The 17,187-nt window shown below is 44.6% G+C and overlaps 1 protein-coding gene across 8 annotated transcripts in view; it reads right to left on the reverse strand.

The window, feature by feature from the left end:
- The window catches only part of TTLL5 (tubulin tyrosine ligase like 5), a 279,228-nt gene that overhangs the window by 136,407 nt on the left and 125,634 nt on the right, over window positions 1-17,187 (reverse strand). For 6 of the 8 annotated variants that reach the window (XM_062181755.1, XM_062181757.1, XM_062181760.1 and 3 more), the window contains 6 exons: window positions 15,584-15,730; window positions 14,445-14,548; window positions 10,246-10,373; window positions 7,011-7,094; window positions 6,063-6,461; window positions 2,304-2,491 (listed from right to left, as the gene is read on the reverse strand). In XM_062181755.1, coding sequence (XP_062037739.1) covers window positions 2,304-2,491; window positions 6,063-6,461; window positions 7,011-7,094; window positions 10,246-10,373; window positions 14,445-14,548; window positions 15,584-15,730 — 1,050 coding nt within the window. The remainder of the gene's footprint in view (window positions 1-2,303; window positions 2,492-6,062; window positions 6,462-7,010; window positions 7,095-10,245; window positions 10,374-14,444; window positions 14,549-15,583; window positions 15,731-17,187) is intronic. The other 2 variants (XM_062181756.1, XM_062181758.1) reach the window with 1 other exon arrangement.

Consider the following 17,187-nt stretch of genomic DNA (forward strand, 5'->3'; position numbering starts at 1 on the left):
ATGTTTTGTTTTGTTGTTTTTGTTATTATTGCCTTTTCTTCTAACTAATAAATCAATAAACACAATAGAATAAAAAGCTTTGTAGTCTAAACAGTTAAAATTTTAAAAACTTTTTTAATTCATTTTTTAAAATTTATTTATTTGAGAGGCAGAGTTACAGACAGAGAGAGGGAGAGACAGAGAAAGAGGCCTTCCATCCACTGGTTCACTCTCTAAAGAGAGGGCTTCCATCTGCTGGTTCACTCCCCAGATAGCCACAATAGCCAGCGCTGGACTGATCCAAAGCCAGGAGCCAAGAGCTTCTTCTGGGTTTCTCACATGAGTACAGGAGCCCAAGCACTTGGGCCATCTTCCACTGCTTTCTCAGGCCATTAGCAGAGAGCTGGATCAGAAGAGGAACAACTAGGCACAAACAGGTACCCTATGGGATGCCAATGCTGCAGGAGGAGGCTTAACCTACTATGCCACAGCATCAGCCCCAAACAGTTCAAATTATAGGCAAAATAAAATGATTTTTAAAAAGTACCAGAGCCAGCACTGTGGTGCAGCAAGTTAAAGCTCTGGTCTACAGCACCAGCATCTCATAGGGGTGCTGGTTCGAGTCCTGGCTGCTCCACTTCCAATCCAGCTCTCTGCTATGGCCTGGGAAAGCAGTAGAAGATGGCCCAAGTCCTTGGATCCCTGCACCTGAACATTGTGACCTCCTGGGGAGTGAACTAGTAGATGGAAGATCTCTCTCTATGAACAGGAGATATCTGTATCTCTCCTATCAACAGGAGTCCAGTGGGCTTTTAATTCTTTATAGCTAAAAGAGATTGGGGGGGTGTGGGGTGTGACTTCCCAGCAGGATGCATCCACCTTGGATTTAGATTCCTACAGGATCAAGATCAGATCACTTGGTGGTCTTTGCAGTTTAGAACATGATGGAGGTGGAAAACATGTAAGCACTAATACCGGCCTCTTTTTTAATTTTTTTTTTTTTTTACTGCAATTACAAAGAAAATCTTTTAACGTCTTGGTGCTCCTGGCTGCTCAGACTGGAAACAGACACTCCAGGCGGTGACTCAATGACAAAGGTACAGTGGATCACTGGCTCCATCCTTTCTCATGGCACTTCACAGGTCAAGATTCCTTCTCATCCGACCACGGTCATGACATTCTGCTCCCTCTCTCTGTAGCATTCAACCACCACAATCTAACCCTCCAGCTCTCTTCAGGTCTCAACACTGCCCTTCAGGGTTCTCTGCTTCCTATTTCACATCAGGCCTTCCGTCCACCCCCCCACCCCCACTCAAAATGCTAGAGATCTGGAAAAGAAAATAACCCCTGCCTCCCACACTGGGAGGGGAGGGAGCTGGGCTCAGTCCAAGGGAGGCTGACCTTCAGTTCTGGCCTGGAATTGTACACAGAGAAGCAGAGGACCACCAGGGAGCAGTGTGTGGCCTACTTTGAGCACGTACTTGAAGCAATTTTCAGCTTCACCTTTTTCTAGGGTTGACTATCATTACAGAGTTACCAGCAATTAAGGAATTGGCCACAACAGAGATACAGAAAAAGACAAGAGTGGAGTTACATTATCATGATTGCTTTGGAGGGCTTTGGTGCCAGGCAGCATTGAGGAGGAGAAGATACGGCTTCTACTCCCAATTAAACATCAGGAGGATAATCAGCAAGAAAGACAAAGAGCAAGCACAGCGTTCCTGCAGGAGCTCCGGACGCCCCTGTGCCGTGAGTTGGCTGAGTGTGTGAGGAGCGTCCCGTCTGTTTCTGTCCGCCTAGCTCGCTGAACGACCCTGATCTCATCCCTCCCATCAGCCTCTGTGTCCCCACCTAGAAAATGGGGGCAGTGTGTGTAGGACAGGGGTGGGAGGAGACACTTCATTAATCAGGACCCATAGAACGCTCTGAGCTCATGAAATAACAGGCAATACAGTAAAAAGAGAAGGAAAGAAAAAGAAAATGTTAGGACATCTTGGTAAAAAGATTTGTGAGCGTAGGATTCACTGGAACATTGTATCAGGGAAGTTATTTTAAAGCTTCCTGGAGATTAGTCACAGCTGAACACGCCAGTCGCGCATCTGCGGGTTAGGTGCCTCACAGCCAGTAGCACAGTGACTTAACAGTGTCTGAAACAGACCAGCAACTGTCTCCAAAAACCAGGAGGAACACTGGGCTGCGCTGGCTGATCCTCACTGAAGAGGCAGCAGTATAGTGGAATCAGTGAAGACGGGGAAGGCCACAGTAGCCCCTCAGTAACCCTGCCTGGGGACCACGGAGCCCTTCACACCCCGGGCGCCTCCTACCTGCTGCGTGAGCAGGCTGATGTGGCTGGACGGAGAATACTGCCTTGCTGCCTGCCGCTCGGCCAGCCGCTGAAGTTCAGCCGTCACCATGCTTTGGTTGTACCGTTTGCCGTACAGAGAACCATCTTCTCCCTCTTTTTGTATTTTGGCTACTCCTGAGTGATGCTTGCTTGGGTGGCACGAAGCTGCTGTAAAAGATAAAACACTTTGACCAGTCTGGGAAAATACCTGAAAAAAACTAGGATGGCGACAGAGAGATCTCAGGTCAACAGATACCTGAGCAATAAACTATCTTCAGAGGGTCACACAAATGAAAACAACTCATTACTACACTCTAGAAACCCTTGCTACGGCCAAGCTGCTACATGCATTTACTGATGCTTCTGGTTACCAGGATAGCTTCACAATGAAGGACTGTGTTCATATGCAGTGGGGGATAACCAATGCTAAAATCTACCATCTTACTGGGAAAAAAATGTGTCTTGGAAACTCATTATAGTCCTTGTTTGTTTTTGATCTTACATGACGGCAATGGTCTATGTCATCCACTGTCAAATCACCCACAATACTTGCAAAGCTCAAAAGGGAAACAAGGATAAAAGCAAAATTGAGCAACAACCCAAAATTCTCAAATGACTGATTTTCCTTTCAGATTGAAACCTTACTCTCTCAACTATAATATCAGAGTCCTATTATTCTGAGCATTGAAATTCTGGCAAAAATAGATTATTTCATATAATTTCATTTAATACCAACATAATGTCACTGAAAAAAGTTTTGACTCAGAAAAGTAAAAACATGATATTTCCTTTCTTTCCTTTTAAGAAGGCTAATGTAACTGCAATTGTTATATATACACAATTTGGGGGCACTCCTTTAAAAAGCTATAAACATTTCACATTTACTACATTACTTAGTACATAAAAAATTTGTAATACTTGTACAAGTTATGAACATATCACAATAAACAGCTAGGATATTACTACCAAAGCCAAGAACTACACTACCAGCCATGTGCGTTAATGACTGTGCTCTTCCCTATCCCTACTCTCCCTGGAGGATTCGTTCATTCCCTTTCTTTTAAAAACAGAAATAGATGTTGCTATTACTACTGCCTAAGCCATTCAGAATACATCCTTGGATCACACTGGGAATAAACTAAAAGTCTACTGCAAACACAGGGAACCCAATTACCTGAACATTAAACACAGTGCATAAAAGCAACCTGTAGGTCAAAGAAGAAATCGTGACAGACATAAGGAAATAATCCCACCTGACCGTCGTCTGCTGTGCCCTATTCCTCTCTTGGAGAGGATGACAAAGGAGGGTTTTTGAAAGAAGAAAAGCTTTGATGACAATACAAGGTACTACAGATGTTGATCCTACAGAATTTCTCATGTGGGGTGAAAAAGCACAAACCAGAACATCATCATCACCATCTCTGACTTTAGAAAACAAAGTCACAACCATGGTCCAAAAGTTATAAAACTTTTTGAGAAAATACAGGAAAAAAATCTTTGTGACTTGAGTTGGGCAACAGTTTTTCAAATATGATTCAAAAAGCACAAGTGATAAAAGAAAAAAATGAGACAAATTGGACTCCAACGAAATTTAGAGCTTTTGTGCTTTTCTGAACATGAAAAAACAACCAACAGACTGGTAGAAAATATTTCTAAATAATACGTCTGACAAGGGACTTGTACCCACAAAGACAAATACCCCAATTTTAAAATGTGAAAACACATTTCTCCAAAGAAGATACATGAGTAGCCAGTCAACACATGAAAAAATGCTCAACACCATTAACATTTAGGGAAATGAAAGTCCTATCCACAAAAAGAGACACTATCTCACACTGAGCAGGATACATAAATAAAAGACAGCACGTGTTTGGCAAGGATGCAGAGAAATTGGATTGCCGGTGGTAAACCTGTGTACCACTCTGGAAGTCAGTTTGGTGTCCCACAAAAAAAGAAACTATAAATTTGTTACACAACTCAAGCGATCGGATCTAGCTATACACCTAAGAGAAATGGTATTATGTTACATTCACATGAAGATCTGTATACAAATGTTCACAGTGACATTATTTATAATGGTCAAAAAGTGCAAACAAATCAAATATCCACCAATGGATGGGTGGATAAACAAAGTATGGTGCCCCATACAACATAGAATTATTCAGCCATAAAAAACATGCTTGACCATAGATGAACTTTGAAAACATTATGCTAAGTGAGAGAAACCATTCACAAAATATCACATATGATATGAGTCCACTAATAAGAAATGTCTAGGGGCCAGCACTGTGGCGTAGCTGGTGAAGCCACCACCTGTAGTGCCAGCATCCCATACGGGCACCAGTTCCAGTCCCAGCTGTTCCATTTCTGATTCAGCTCTCTGCTGTGGCCTGGGAAAGTAGCAGAGGATGGCCCAGGACCTTGAGCCCCTGTACACACATGGGAGACCTGGAGGAAGCTCCTCGCTCCTGGTTTTGGATTTGCCCAGTTCCAACTGTTGTGGCCATTTGGGGAGGGAACCAGCAAATGGAAGACTTTCTCTCTCTCTCTCTCTGCCTCTGCCTCTCTGTTAACTCTGTCTTTCAAATAAATATATAAATCTTTTAAAAAACGGGTTACTTTGTCTAACCTAGTTTTAAAAAAAGAAAGAAAGAAGGCCGGCGCCGCGGCTCAATAGGCTAATCCTCCGCCTTGCAGCTCCGGCACACTGGGTTCTAGTCCCGTTCGGGGCACACCGGATTCTGTCCCAGTTGCCCCTCTTCCAGGCCAGCTCTCTGCTATGGCCCAGGAGTGCAGTGGAGGATGGCCCAAGTGCTTGGGCCCTGCACCCCACGGGAGACCAGGAGAAGCACCTGGCTCTTGCCTTCGGATCAGCATGATGCGCCGGCTGCGGCGGCCACTTGAGGGTGAACCAACTGAAAAGGAAGACCTTTCTCTCTGTCTCTCTCTCTCACTGTCCACTCTGCCTGTCAAAAAAAAAAAAAAAAAAAAAAAAAAAAAAAAAAAAAGAAAGAAAGAAAGAAAGAAAAGAAAGCAAATGTCCAGAACAGACAAATCTATAGAAACTGAAAGCGGATCAGTGGTTGCCAACAGCCAGTGGGAAGAAGAAACAGAGTAACTGCTAATCGGTACATGGTTTCTTCTGGGAATCATAAAAACATTCCCAAATTAGATAGTGGTGTTTGCTGCATAATTTGGTGAATAAACTAAAATTCATTGAAAAGGGTGAATTTTATGGAATGTGAATTATATCTCATTAAGCTGTTATTTAAGGAGCAGAGGAAAAGCTTGATTGGTAATATGGGTCTACTTCATTTAAAATTAGATATCCTATTTAAGAATTCTCTCATTATTTATTCCAGTCATTCTTTAAATACATTGAAAAATAAAAATCGATCTGATATCAGGAATAACTATTTGAATCAAAAAGAATGCATAGAACACACTCATAAGTCTATGATTCTCTGTGGTAGGAAATCTCTCGACTAGACTATAGGCCCCTAGTGAACAGAAGCCCTGTGTCATCCATCCCTTTCTCTCTACTGCCTAAAGGAAGTGCTGCTTCATTCGGCATCAGTGACTGAGTGCTGCCAGACAAACGTGAGCATCTTCTTCAGTCACATCAGGACAGGCACCCTGTGTCCCTCTGAGTTCTAAAGAAAGGCAAGGGCATTCTCTCCTTACTGGGGCCGGGGAGAGCTGACAGTGCAGGCCGCCTTTCGTTTCTTTTCTCACTCACCTGTCTTGGCTGAAGAGGGACGGGACAGCTTCTGGCTGTAGATGTGCGCAGCGCTTTGGAAAGAGGAGAACGGGCCAACGGTGTAACTGCCTGAGCGGCAGCGTGGCAAGCCCACAGGGCTCGGGACGTTCTGCGTCCCAGTATGCATGGAAGACACACTCTCGGGAACGGGGTTCAGTAAAATGGGTGGCTGGTGAGGCATGCTGGGGACTGCTGGAGGAAACTGAGGTAAGGCAGCACGGTGGCCAGGCGCGGGCGAGAGGTCAGGGGTGGAAACAACAGCTGACAGATGGGTGTTGGGAATTTTGTGGAGAGGAGCAGCTGCAGGACCAGGGAAAGCAGTGGAGGAAGGACTGGCATAGACTACTTTAGTCTCTTTTTCCGCTGGAGTGGCAAATCCTATTAAAACAAAAACAAAACAGATCATTTTAGGAAAAATGGACATAGGATCTCTCTAAGACATCAAGGAAAAAATGTTTAAACCAGTGAGATAATCTTCACATGAAAGAGAAATGTTAACAAATACAGACTTTCATGGTATTCATCATCAACTTCATGAGATCTGCCTAGCAGAGGCAATCTGGCACAGCAATAGGATTTAGTTTTCATGCTTTCTGTAAGCTGGCGTTGGGACTACCCCACAGAGCACAGCAGGCGGGTTTATCAACGTTAGGGCATCAGCAAAAAGCTTCTGCTAGTGACAGGTAACTCCTCCGCCTCTTTCTACTCTGCCAGGAAACGAAAGGGCTCAGGATTTCTAAACAGAAGAAAATAGAAAATTCTCTGCAAGAAAAACAGGTTATCAATAGATAAGAGGAAATTCTTAGGGAAAGGAAGAACAAAGGAGGAGCCCTTTGGGGTCATGTTTCAGTTTCATGCTTTAGAAGTCTTCCAGTTTAGGGGCCTATCAAGAAAGTAGCAAACCCATGTGTGTTTGAAATCACTCACGTGACAGCTTATCAGAGTGGATTTCTGTTGCCTGTTGTTGCTTAGGCGGCTTTATTTTCACTTCCTCCACAGTCTCAGGGTGATCTGAAATAAATAAGAAATACCGAACTTAGGCTCTCTTGCTACTCAAATGCAAAGACATTTTTTATCCAAAAACATATCACAAATGCTAATAAATGCTGAGAAACACTGCACACCTCACCACACTTTTCCTAGGCTTGGTACTCCCACAGCCCTGTTGAGCCGACAATCAACCAAATGGGTTTCAGCTCTCCTCAACTCTAGCTCCAACTCACTGAACCAGAGAAGATACTTAAACCCAGAGCAGCTATCCATGAACTGCCAACATGCTAGGACATGCCTGGGAAGGAAAACAAGTGAGGGTGGTCAGACGCTTCTGCCAGGAATTCAAACTGGGGGATCCAAGAGAACAAATTGGTTGATGGTATCCGCTGGAGCTAAAATACATGTGTAACAGGGCAGCTACCATGAGACAGAAAGAGCAGCTCCACCATTCTTGGCATAATAGCAAGATATCGCAATGGTTCTGTGTCTGAAGCTCCTCAGCGGTCTCACTTGAGAGTACCTTCAATAACAAATCTGATCTAATAAATTAATTTTCTCTGGGTGGGCACATGGCGCAATGGCTAAGATGTTACTTGGGATGCCCGCGTCCCATATCAGAGTGCCAGGTTCGAGACCGTGCTCCTCCACTTCCAATCCAGCTTCCTGCTAATGTACACCCTGGCAGACAGCAAATGATGGCTCAAGTATCTGCATCCCTGCCACCCTCGTGGGAGATCTGGATTGAGCTCTGGGATCCCAGCTTCAGCCTGATCCAGCAATGACTATTGTAGGCATTTGGGGAGTAAACCAAGGAACAGACATTTCTCTGTCTGTTTCCCTACCTCTCTGCCTTTAAAAAGAAACAAAAGAATAATTGTAAAAATTAATTTTTCTCTAAAAACAGAACTTTCAGATGAACAGCCAGTGCTAACCATATACTTAAGAGAAACATTCCTAAATTATCAAGGGCTAGGTTCACACAAACATTCAAAAAGGCCGTTTTAAGATAATCTTTCAGAGTAAAAGAATAAGGATATATGAATTCTCTCCTCCCCGTCACTACCAGGAGTGGTCCTACTGTTGACACACTTGCTTATTCATATTTGAAATCAGCCCAGACACCACAGTGTCAAATGTCATCATGTTTCCTTGACTAAGGCCTTCCTACTGCCCCTCTAGGTGATCATAATAGGTATAGACAAGTGTACACATTCTTACATAAAGGTAGTCCTTAAGACCTTATTTTTTATGAACTTGAAAGGCAGAATGACAGAGAATTTTCCACCTGCTGGTTCACTCCCCAAATGTCCACAACAGCCAAAGATGGACCAAGCCAATGACAGGAGCCAGGAACTCCATCCAGGTCTCCCACATGGGTCAAGGATCCAAGTACCTGAGCCACCATCTGTTACCTCCCAGGGTGCGCATTAGCAGGAAGCTGGATCAGAAGCAGAGACCGGACTCAAACCCAAGCACTTCAACATGGAATGTGAGCGCCTCAAGTGGTGGCTTAGCTCCCTGCATCACAATGTCTGTGCCAACTCCAGAACTTCAAGACCCATCTGCAACTGCAGGCAGTTAGCGGCCCCCCATGCTGTGGTGGGGGAGGAGTTACCATGGGAATGTCCATCTAGGCCCCCACCCACACACCTTAGCACAACTTTCTCTTACAGGAATTCCTCGGCCTCCCTTCCCCAACGCTGTTAAAGAGGCTTTTCAGAACATCCATCAACCTTCTTCTTAATATTCTCTAGCCCAACTTCACCCATCAGACAATGTACTTTGTAAGTCAAGGACTTGGGCAGCCTTGGTCACTGTTTTCCTAGCAACTATCAAAGTGCCTGCCACATAATGTATGCTCAGATAGAACAGATGAACGGGGATAGGAGAACTCAGAGCTCAGAGTCTGGACTCGGAAGAACTATGAACCAAATCTGTTTTAAAACCAGCATCTCATATGGGCGCCGGTTTGTGTCCTGGTTGCTTCTCTTCTGATTCAGTTCTCTGCTATGGTCTGGGAAACCAGTAGAAGATGGCCCAAGTGCTTGGGCCCCTGTACCTGAAAGAATCTCCTGGCTTCTGGCTCTTGGCTTCAGATTGGCTCAGCTCTGGCCATTGTGGCCATCTGGGGAGTGAACCAGTGGATGGAAGACCTCTCTCTGTGTCTCTCTCTGTGTGTCTGTAATTCTACCTCTCAAATAAAAATAAATAAAATATTAAAAAAATTAATATGTTTCTTTGGGAGAAATTCCTTCCACATTTTAAAGGACCAATTTTCTTAGGTATTCCCATATTAGAACATAACCGCCTTGTAGGACAGGGAGGAAACCCCCATTTTTGAATCTAGTGTTCATCACGTGGACAAAATCGGTGCATTGGTTACCTGTGCTCAACACTTCCATCTAGGTTTCAAATGAATCCTACATTTAACGCACAGAGCTCTGGTGATAGCACAACACCACTGCCATGTTTTATCATAATGACGTAAGCCAGATAGTCTGCTCCACGCTGAATTCCAAAACTCCTGATTACAGACTTCCTCAGAACTTAGAGAACACGTGGGAACATTCTAGATTATCACAATGACTAACGGAAGCTAGTGGCATGGAGGGCTTGGAACCAGGGATACCTGGTATAGAACAGTCCCACACAACAAAAAGTTCCAGCGGCGAGCACTAGAGAAAGTAGCATACTTGATTAGAGCGAGACACAATTGTTAGGAGAGGCAGATGGGTGGAGAACACAAGCTTTGAGTCAGGCAGACCAAGGATCTGATTTCTGTCCCTGTGCGCTGGAAGTAACTTTGAGCAAGCTATTTAGTCTCCTTTTGCTCATTTTCTTGCCTACTCTATATGGTTGTGGGAAATGAAAAATAACAACATGCCCAGCAGACAGAAAGGTAAGTGTTCGATAAATGTTAGCTATTATTAGCTCTTCCTGAAAAGCCCTCTGCTATTACTTATCATGAAAAAAAATATCAGACCAGCACTTCTTCTGGTTTTTAGACAAAAAGTAGGGTCCCCTTCTCCACCCCCACGCCAGTGCTGTAAAGCTGCACCACCTTGGAGACTGCTGGCGCTCAGTCACTACATGGTTCTTGACCCCCTCTTACATTTCTCGTTTTTTTACTCGTTCTTCTTATTTCTCACTAAGTAACCAGCATACTTACCACCTTTGGCCCCACTATCAGAATAACTACTGCTGCTCTTAGAACTTTTAGAGTGAGTCCCCAGGAAGACACTTGCAGACTTGTTTTTTTGGGTGTAAAAGGTCAACACTTCCTCCAGTTCAGCCTCACTGAAATGAGGAGAAAAGCATGGTCAGAATGAAGGCTGATTTGTGAAATCTCTCCGCCAGACTGGACTACGGATACAGAGTAAGCTGGAGAAGGAAAACATGAAAAGCACAAACTGACCATTCCCTGTTAATAGATGGCTCAAATGAAATATACAGGAAAACAATCTAAAAATTTAAAATGATAAAGCTTTGTTCATTCCATAGTGAATTTTCTAGATTCGCATGGTCCAACATGGCAGCCACTAGTCACATGAGACTATTTGCATCTAAATGTAATGAAACTACACATTCCCTTCAGTATTACATGAGCCACATTTCCAGTATTCAGTAGTCACCCACACAACAGGGCTCCACATCGGGAGTTACAAACTACAGTCTATGGGCCAAAACTCACTAGCAACCTGTTTTTGTATGGTCCCCAGCTAAGAAGGCTTTTAAAAATGTTTTTAAAGAAGTCTATGGGGAAAAGACCATGCATAGCCCAAGGAGCCTGACATATTTATCATCTGGCCCTTTACAGTTTGCCCACACCACTTCTAGATGACTGACACATCACCACTGAACAAGTCACCTGTCATTTCAATTGTCTCAGTCAGAAACAAGGGGACCTACCAGAAGAACCACAGAAGAGTTCCCTACCCAACTGCACACTGTAGGAAACCCTACACGGTGAGCCTAAGATCACCTCAAACTGTCAAAATTGTATGCCCTATGGACATCCAAAGACTGGGAAGTATCGGGAGAGGGACAGAAGCCTAAGGGTTTCTTCCAGTAAATATGCCACGGGTGGATTTTCTAACATCTCTGGCAGTTTCTTGATGGTCTTTTCCATACAGGTGGTCTTTGTATAAGTGAAACGTGCACATGTGACACGAAGTGTTTACATCTTATCTTCTGAGGACACTCTAATGAGAATCCAAGAAACCACCTTTATGAAGCTCAGCATAAACCCCAAGGTCTCCAGAGCAGCTATCAAAAGATGGGGTCTGCCAGTGGGCAGCTGCGTCTGCCTGCCTGGTGGGTGTTTTATTTGGCCCTTCACCAAATACTGAGAGGCAAAAGTCATAGTTGCTCAAAACCTAAGTTGCTTTACAGCTGCCTTAGCTTCTGTCCATTTTATAATTTATGCTGTCCGGCCTAATTTCTATACGTATTTGAGTTTACCAGCAGCGACAAAGGTATCGGTGTGTTCACCCAACAGGTTAAAACAAGAACTAATACTATCATTCATTTCCTCATAACTATCACTCAATCCACAACTAGTAATAAATGCATTCCAGTGAATTTTATCTCCAAATCCATGTACTTAGTTAATAACACATGAAAGTCATTTTCAGTATCCTTTAGGGCTGCTAGGGTAATATACATCACTTTTCTAAAGTTCGAGGTTTTTTTTCTTTTTTACATGTTTTTGAGATTTTGAAGATGCCTAAGAGGAACCAGAAATTAATTTTTTAGCATTAAAAAGAACATATTTTCTCAATACAGTTCTCTTCCTTTTCTATGCTTATAATGTTGATGTAAGAAACTATTTCTTGCTTTGTTTCTATATCTTTACATCAACAAAACAACACTTCACAACTGTGGACTCCTACAGAGCCATAGGTCTGTTTGCTGTATGTTTAAGGACATGACACAGGCTGTCACGGGTCTGTGCAAAGCCTTCAGCAGAGACCATACTGGGCTAGTGACTGATAAACTACCACATGATGTAAATTTCACAAATAACAGAAAATCTATTTTCTAATTTTTTTTCCTATCATAACCTTGATGGTTGAGTCTACAATTGTTTTATTCTTTAAGTTGGTGGCTTTGTACAACTATCTAATTAGAAAAAGGGCCTTCAGGAAGAGTTTTATAGGATTTAAAATTAGGCGTCTTTGTTATCTCTTCCAATATAAAGGAAAAAATGGCCTGGTTGACTTTTATCAAGACCAAGAGCTGAATACTGACATTTTCAATTCGGAAAAGCTAACACTAGGCATCAAGGGCTTGTTCTATTTTATAAATGAGGCGTAACCCTCACAGCACTGAGAAATCGCCAATTCCTCAACCCACTTGGAGCAGGCAAGATGTGGTCACCTCTGCTGCATCAGTAGAGCGGCAGGGATAGATCCAGCACGGAACACAGGAGAAGGCTCTCAACTCAGCTTCCCGCAGGTCCCCCAGTGCGCGGGAGTGCTGCGCCCGTGACGGCTGTCTGCAACTACAGCCCAGTGCCCGGCAACAGTGCTTTAGGAACTGAAGTCGTGACAACAGCAGCATAATTGGATGAGATACAGATAGGATGCCTAGGAAACTTTTTGTCTTTCTGTCACAATGTGCAGTGGGTGCTCAGTGTCACAGCGTGCAGTGGTGTGCAGTGTCACAGTGTGCAGTGGGTGTCAGTGTCACAGTGTGTGCAGTGGGTGTCAGTGTCACAGCGTGCAGTGGGTGTCAGCGTCACAGTGTGTGCAGTGGGTACTCAGCGTCACAGTGTGTGCAGTGGGTGTCAGTGTCACAGTGTGTGCAGTGGGTGTCAGTGTCACAGCGTGCAGTGGGTGTCAGTGTCACAGTGTGTGCAGTGGGTGTCAGCGTCAGTGTGTGCAGTGGGTGTCAGCATCACAGTGTGCAGTGAGTGTGCAGTGTCACAGTGTGTGCAGTGGGTGTGCAGTGTCACAGTGTGCAGTGGGTGTGCAGTGTCACAGTGTGCAGTGGGTGTCAGCGTCACAGTGTGTGCAGTGGGTGTCAGTGTCACAGTGTGCAGTGTCACGGTGTGCAGTGGGTGTGCAGTGTCACAGTGTGTGCAGTGGGTGTCAGTGTCACAGTGTGCAGTGGGTGTGCAGTGGGTGTCAGCGTCACAGTGTGCAGTGGGTGTCAGCGTCACAGTGTGCAGTGGGTGTCAGTGTCACAGTGTGTGCAGTGGGTGTCAGTGTCACAGTGTGCAGTGGGTGTCAGCGTCACAGTGTGCAGTGGGTGTCAGTGTCACAGTGTGTGCAGTGGGTACTCAGCGTCACAGTGTGTGCAGTGGGTATCAGTGTCACAGTGTGCAGTGGGTGTCAGTGTCACAGTGTGTGCAGTGGGTGTCAGTGTCACAGTGTGCAGTGGGTGTCAGCGTCACAGTGTGCAGTGGGTGTCAGTGTCACAGTGTGTGCAGTGGGTACTCAGCGTCACAGTGTGTGCAGTGGGTATCAGTGTCACAGTGTGCAGTGGGTGTCAGTGTCACAGTGTGTGCAGTGGGTGTCAGTGTCACAGTGTGTGCAGTGGGTGTGCAGTGTCACGGCGTGCAGTGGGTGTCAGTGTCACAGCGTGCAGTGGGTGTCAGTGTCACAGTGTGTGCAGTGGGTGTGCAGTGTCACAGTGTGCAGTGGGTGTCAGCGTCACAGTGTGTGCAGTGGGTGTCAGTGTCACAGTGTGCAGTGTGTGTCAGCGTCACAGTGTGTGCAGTGGGTGTGCAGTGTCACAGTGAGCAGTGGGTGTCAGCGTCACAGTGTGTGCAGTGGGTGTCAGTGTCACAGTGTGTGCAGTGGGTGTCAGCGTCACAGTGTGTGCAGTGGGTGTCAGCGTCACAGTGTGCAGTGGGTGTCAGCGTCACAGTGTGCAGTGGGTGTCAGCATCACAGTGTGTGCAGTGGGTGTGCAGTGTCACAGTGTGCAGTGCGTGTGCAGTGTCACAGTGTGCAGTGGGTACTCAGCGTCACAGTGTGTGCAGTGGGTGTCAGTGTCACAGTGTGTGCAGTGGGTGTCAGTGTCACAGCGTGCAGTGGGTGTCAGTGTCACAGTGTGTGCAGTGGGTGTCAGCGTCACAGTGTGTGCAGTGGGTGTCAGCGTCACAGTGTGCGCAGTGGGTGTGCAGTGTCACAGTGTGTGCAGTGGGTGTCAGCGTCACAGTGTGCAGTGGGTGTCAGCGTCACAGTGTGCAGTGGGTGTTCAGTGTCTCAGTGTGCAGTGGGTGTCAGTGTCACAGTGTGCTTTGGTTGTTCAGTGAGTACATTCACATCCGGGTGTCAGAAGCCAAGGGAACACTGGGTATTTGGTCAGCTACATGGAAGAGGGAACAGGATGGTCTTTATTAATCAAGAATGCCATCTACCTTGCTTGTGTGATGAACTTCTGGAAGTTTTCTGTATTCACTCCATCTTCCTCTTCCTCTTCCAGTTTCTTCTTTGATTTCTTTTCAGCCAACTGTTCTGTTTCCTACCCAGTGGCCAATTCCCACAGAAAAATAACAAGATAAAACTAATTCCTGATAAATAAGTATTTTATCATCTGGTTTTATTATCTTTGTATTAATCAGCCCTTACAGAAAAGGTACTTAATTATTCCATATTCTTTAGCCACCTATTGCTTTCGGTCATTATTTTATAAGTTGTTTTGAAATTTCTGAGTAAAAGTTGCAAAAAAAAAAGTGTACATAGCTCCTTGGAAAAAGAGTTTATAAGTAGCAGAGTAACATCTGTGATCACATTTGCAGTTTTTAACAGTCTAACAACAGAGGCACAGTATTTCACTGCAATTAGGGGAGGAAAGATAGAACTTGGAAAATACTCTTATATTTATTCCAAACTAAATAAATTCTTAACTTAAATAAGACATCAAAAAATTCTGCAAAGATCTGGAGTAAATCATGGATATGGGTTTGGTACACTGAAATTCGACTTCCATTCCACACAACTTCAGAAAAGCCAGTTCTTAGCCTTCCCTTCTGCAAACTGATCATACTTCTCTCCCCAACCCCTGAAATGCTATTTTGTAATGCATTCTGAAACCCTTGCATACAAGAGGCTTTACAAAAAAATATTCTAATTAAACAAACAGCATATTTTTTGGGCTTGGTTGCAAAATGATGTCATTAAATAAAACAGTTCAGAGAAGAAAGTATAACTCCCTCAAGATCAAAGAAGAGGTCATCATGTTAACTCTACAGTTCAAATTTGCTCTCATATGTTCATCTCACCATTGTTTCAGGTACAATAACAATAACACAGATTCACGTGGCCCAGGACTCATCTCAGGGGCAACAGAGCTCAAGAAGAATACGGCTTTTGGTAAGAGTGCACGATGGCCACTGGGCCTATTCAGCCCAGCTGGGTGAAGGTGAGGGGCTCCACTTACAATAACGCATGGGGATGATGCTTGCTGGACCCAGGGGGAGAAGCTCGCCACCCAGCTGGACAGAAAGTCTTCAAGCTTGTTTCTGATGAGCATGTGAGGACAACGTAAACCACTCACCTTGTTGTACACAATGATGAAGTCACCCAGTTGGTGGGCCAGGATTCGCCTGCGTTCCAGGAGTGCCAATCGTCGACTAGGTAAGACCATCCTTAGGGAATGCTGCAGGTTACTCGCTGCCCGCTTGAGGAAACGAACCACCAGCTCCTACAAATTAAAGAGTCATAGGGAGAGAAAGCAGAGATTATGTTAAGGAACAGAAGAAAAACTTGAAAGGGGTTGTGCAATAGAGATGTGAGAAAAGGTTTCTTCTATATGGTCAAACAAGACCCAGAGCAAACATGTTATGTACAAGAAGGATACAGAAAGGCAAAACAAAACCAACTTATCCTCATCCTTCAATAAGCTGGCAATCAAAATTCAAAATCATATATGTTTGCAAATAACCTTGTAATAATGTACCAGTTGCAAAAGTAGCATAATACATGCCCAAATAGAATTATAACAACTCACAAAGCAATCATGTGAATAGGGTGATCAGAGAGAGCCTTTAGGGAAGGTGACAATCAAACACAGGCAGTAGAAACGAAGACCAGGAAGCAGGTGAAATCATCACAGGAGTGAGGATACACAAAGCATAAAGAAATAACCACGGATAGGAAAGGGGGAAGAATCAGGAAAAAGCAGGATAGAAATACAGGAAATGGAAAGAAACCTGGGGGAAAATGGTGTCTCGGAGCCCAAGGGAGGAAGGGGCTTCAAGTCAGCACCTCCAAGAGGCTGGGGCCAGGAAGGACTACAAGAAGACAAGGGCCTGGATCTGCGACGCTAGGATAATTTCAAGAGGACGCTCTCAGTAAACGGAGTAGCAGGAAATACTGGATACTGAAGAACAGAGCTAAAGAGCAGAAACTACTGAGCTGTAAGTGAGTGATGGAGGAAAAGAAATAAATGCCATGATGTCTGCAGTGTGATGGCTTTTTCTTCCTTCAAGGATGCGGGAATTCTTAGAGTTGGTGGCTGGTAAGGGGAGCACAGTGGAAGTCACCAGAGGAAAGACAGAGCCCATCTCACCTGGGGACAAAGGACTGGGGAAGCTGAACAGATGCTAATCGGATTATTAACAACGTCACAAATACTTCAAAGAGAGACTATCTATGATCAAGGGCCTTAAAGATATTGTTGCCCTAAAGCTGCCTTGGTGATGGATTGGGGGAACTTCTGTAGAATATGCCTGTGAGTTATGAGATAAAGGATCCCCAACCCCAACCTAGATCAGAGAGGGCAATCCTACACCCACCTTCCTCGTAAGCAAAGCCACTGCCACAATCACCAGGGGATGGACTAGCATTTGTTTTCTAGATATTTTTTCAAAAAGGAATTAAGTTTTGCGGTGAGGATCCTAAATATTCTTACAGAAAGCCCCGTAGAAATCCTGTGCGTGTTCCAAGCCAGATTTTGCAGTGGTTTTTCTCTGATGAACTGTGTTTTTTCCCCCTTTCTTGAGTTTGGTTTTGGTTCATTGTCCTTTGCTGCCAATTTACTCCGGCGTAGAGGGAACAGCCTTCGTGACTGCAGGGTTGGATTTCACAGTTCTACTCTGCCGTCTTCACTATAGGGTGGTTTACACTGTTATATTAAAACATTATTTTTTCACAGTGGAG

This window comes from Lepus europaeus, chromosome 22 (assembly GCF_033115175.1).
Source record: "Lepus europaeus isolate LE1 chromosome 22, mLepTim1.pri, whole genome shotgun sequence".
NCBI lineage: Eukaryota > Metazoa > Chordata > Mammalia > Lagomorpha > Leporidae > Lepus > Lepus europaeus.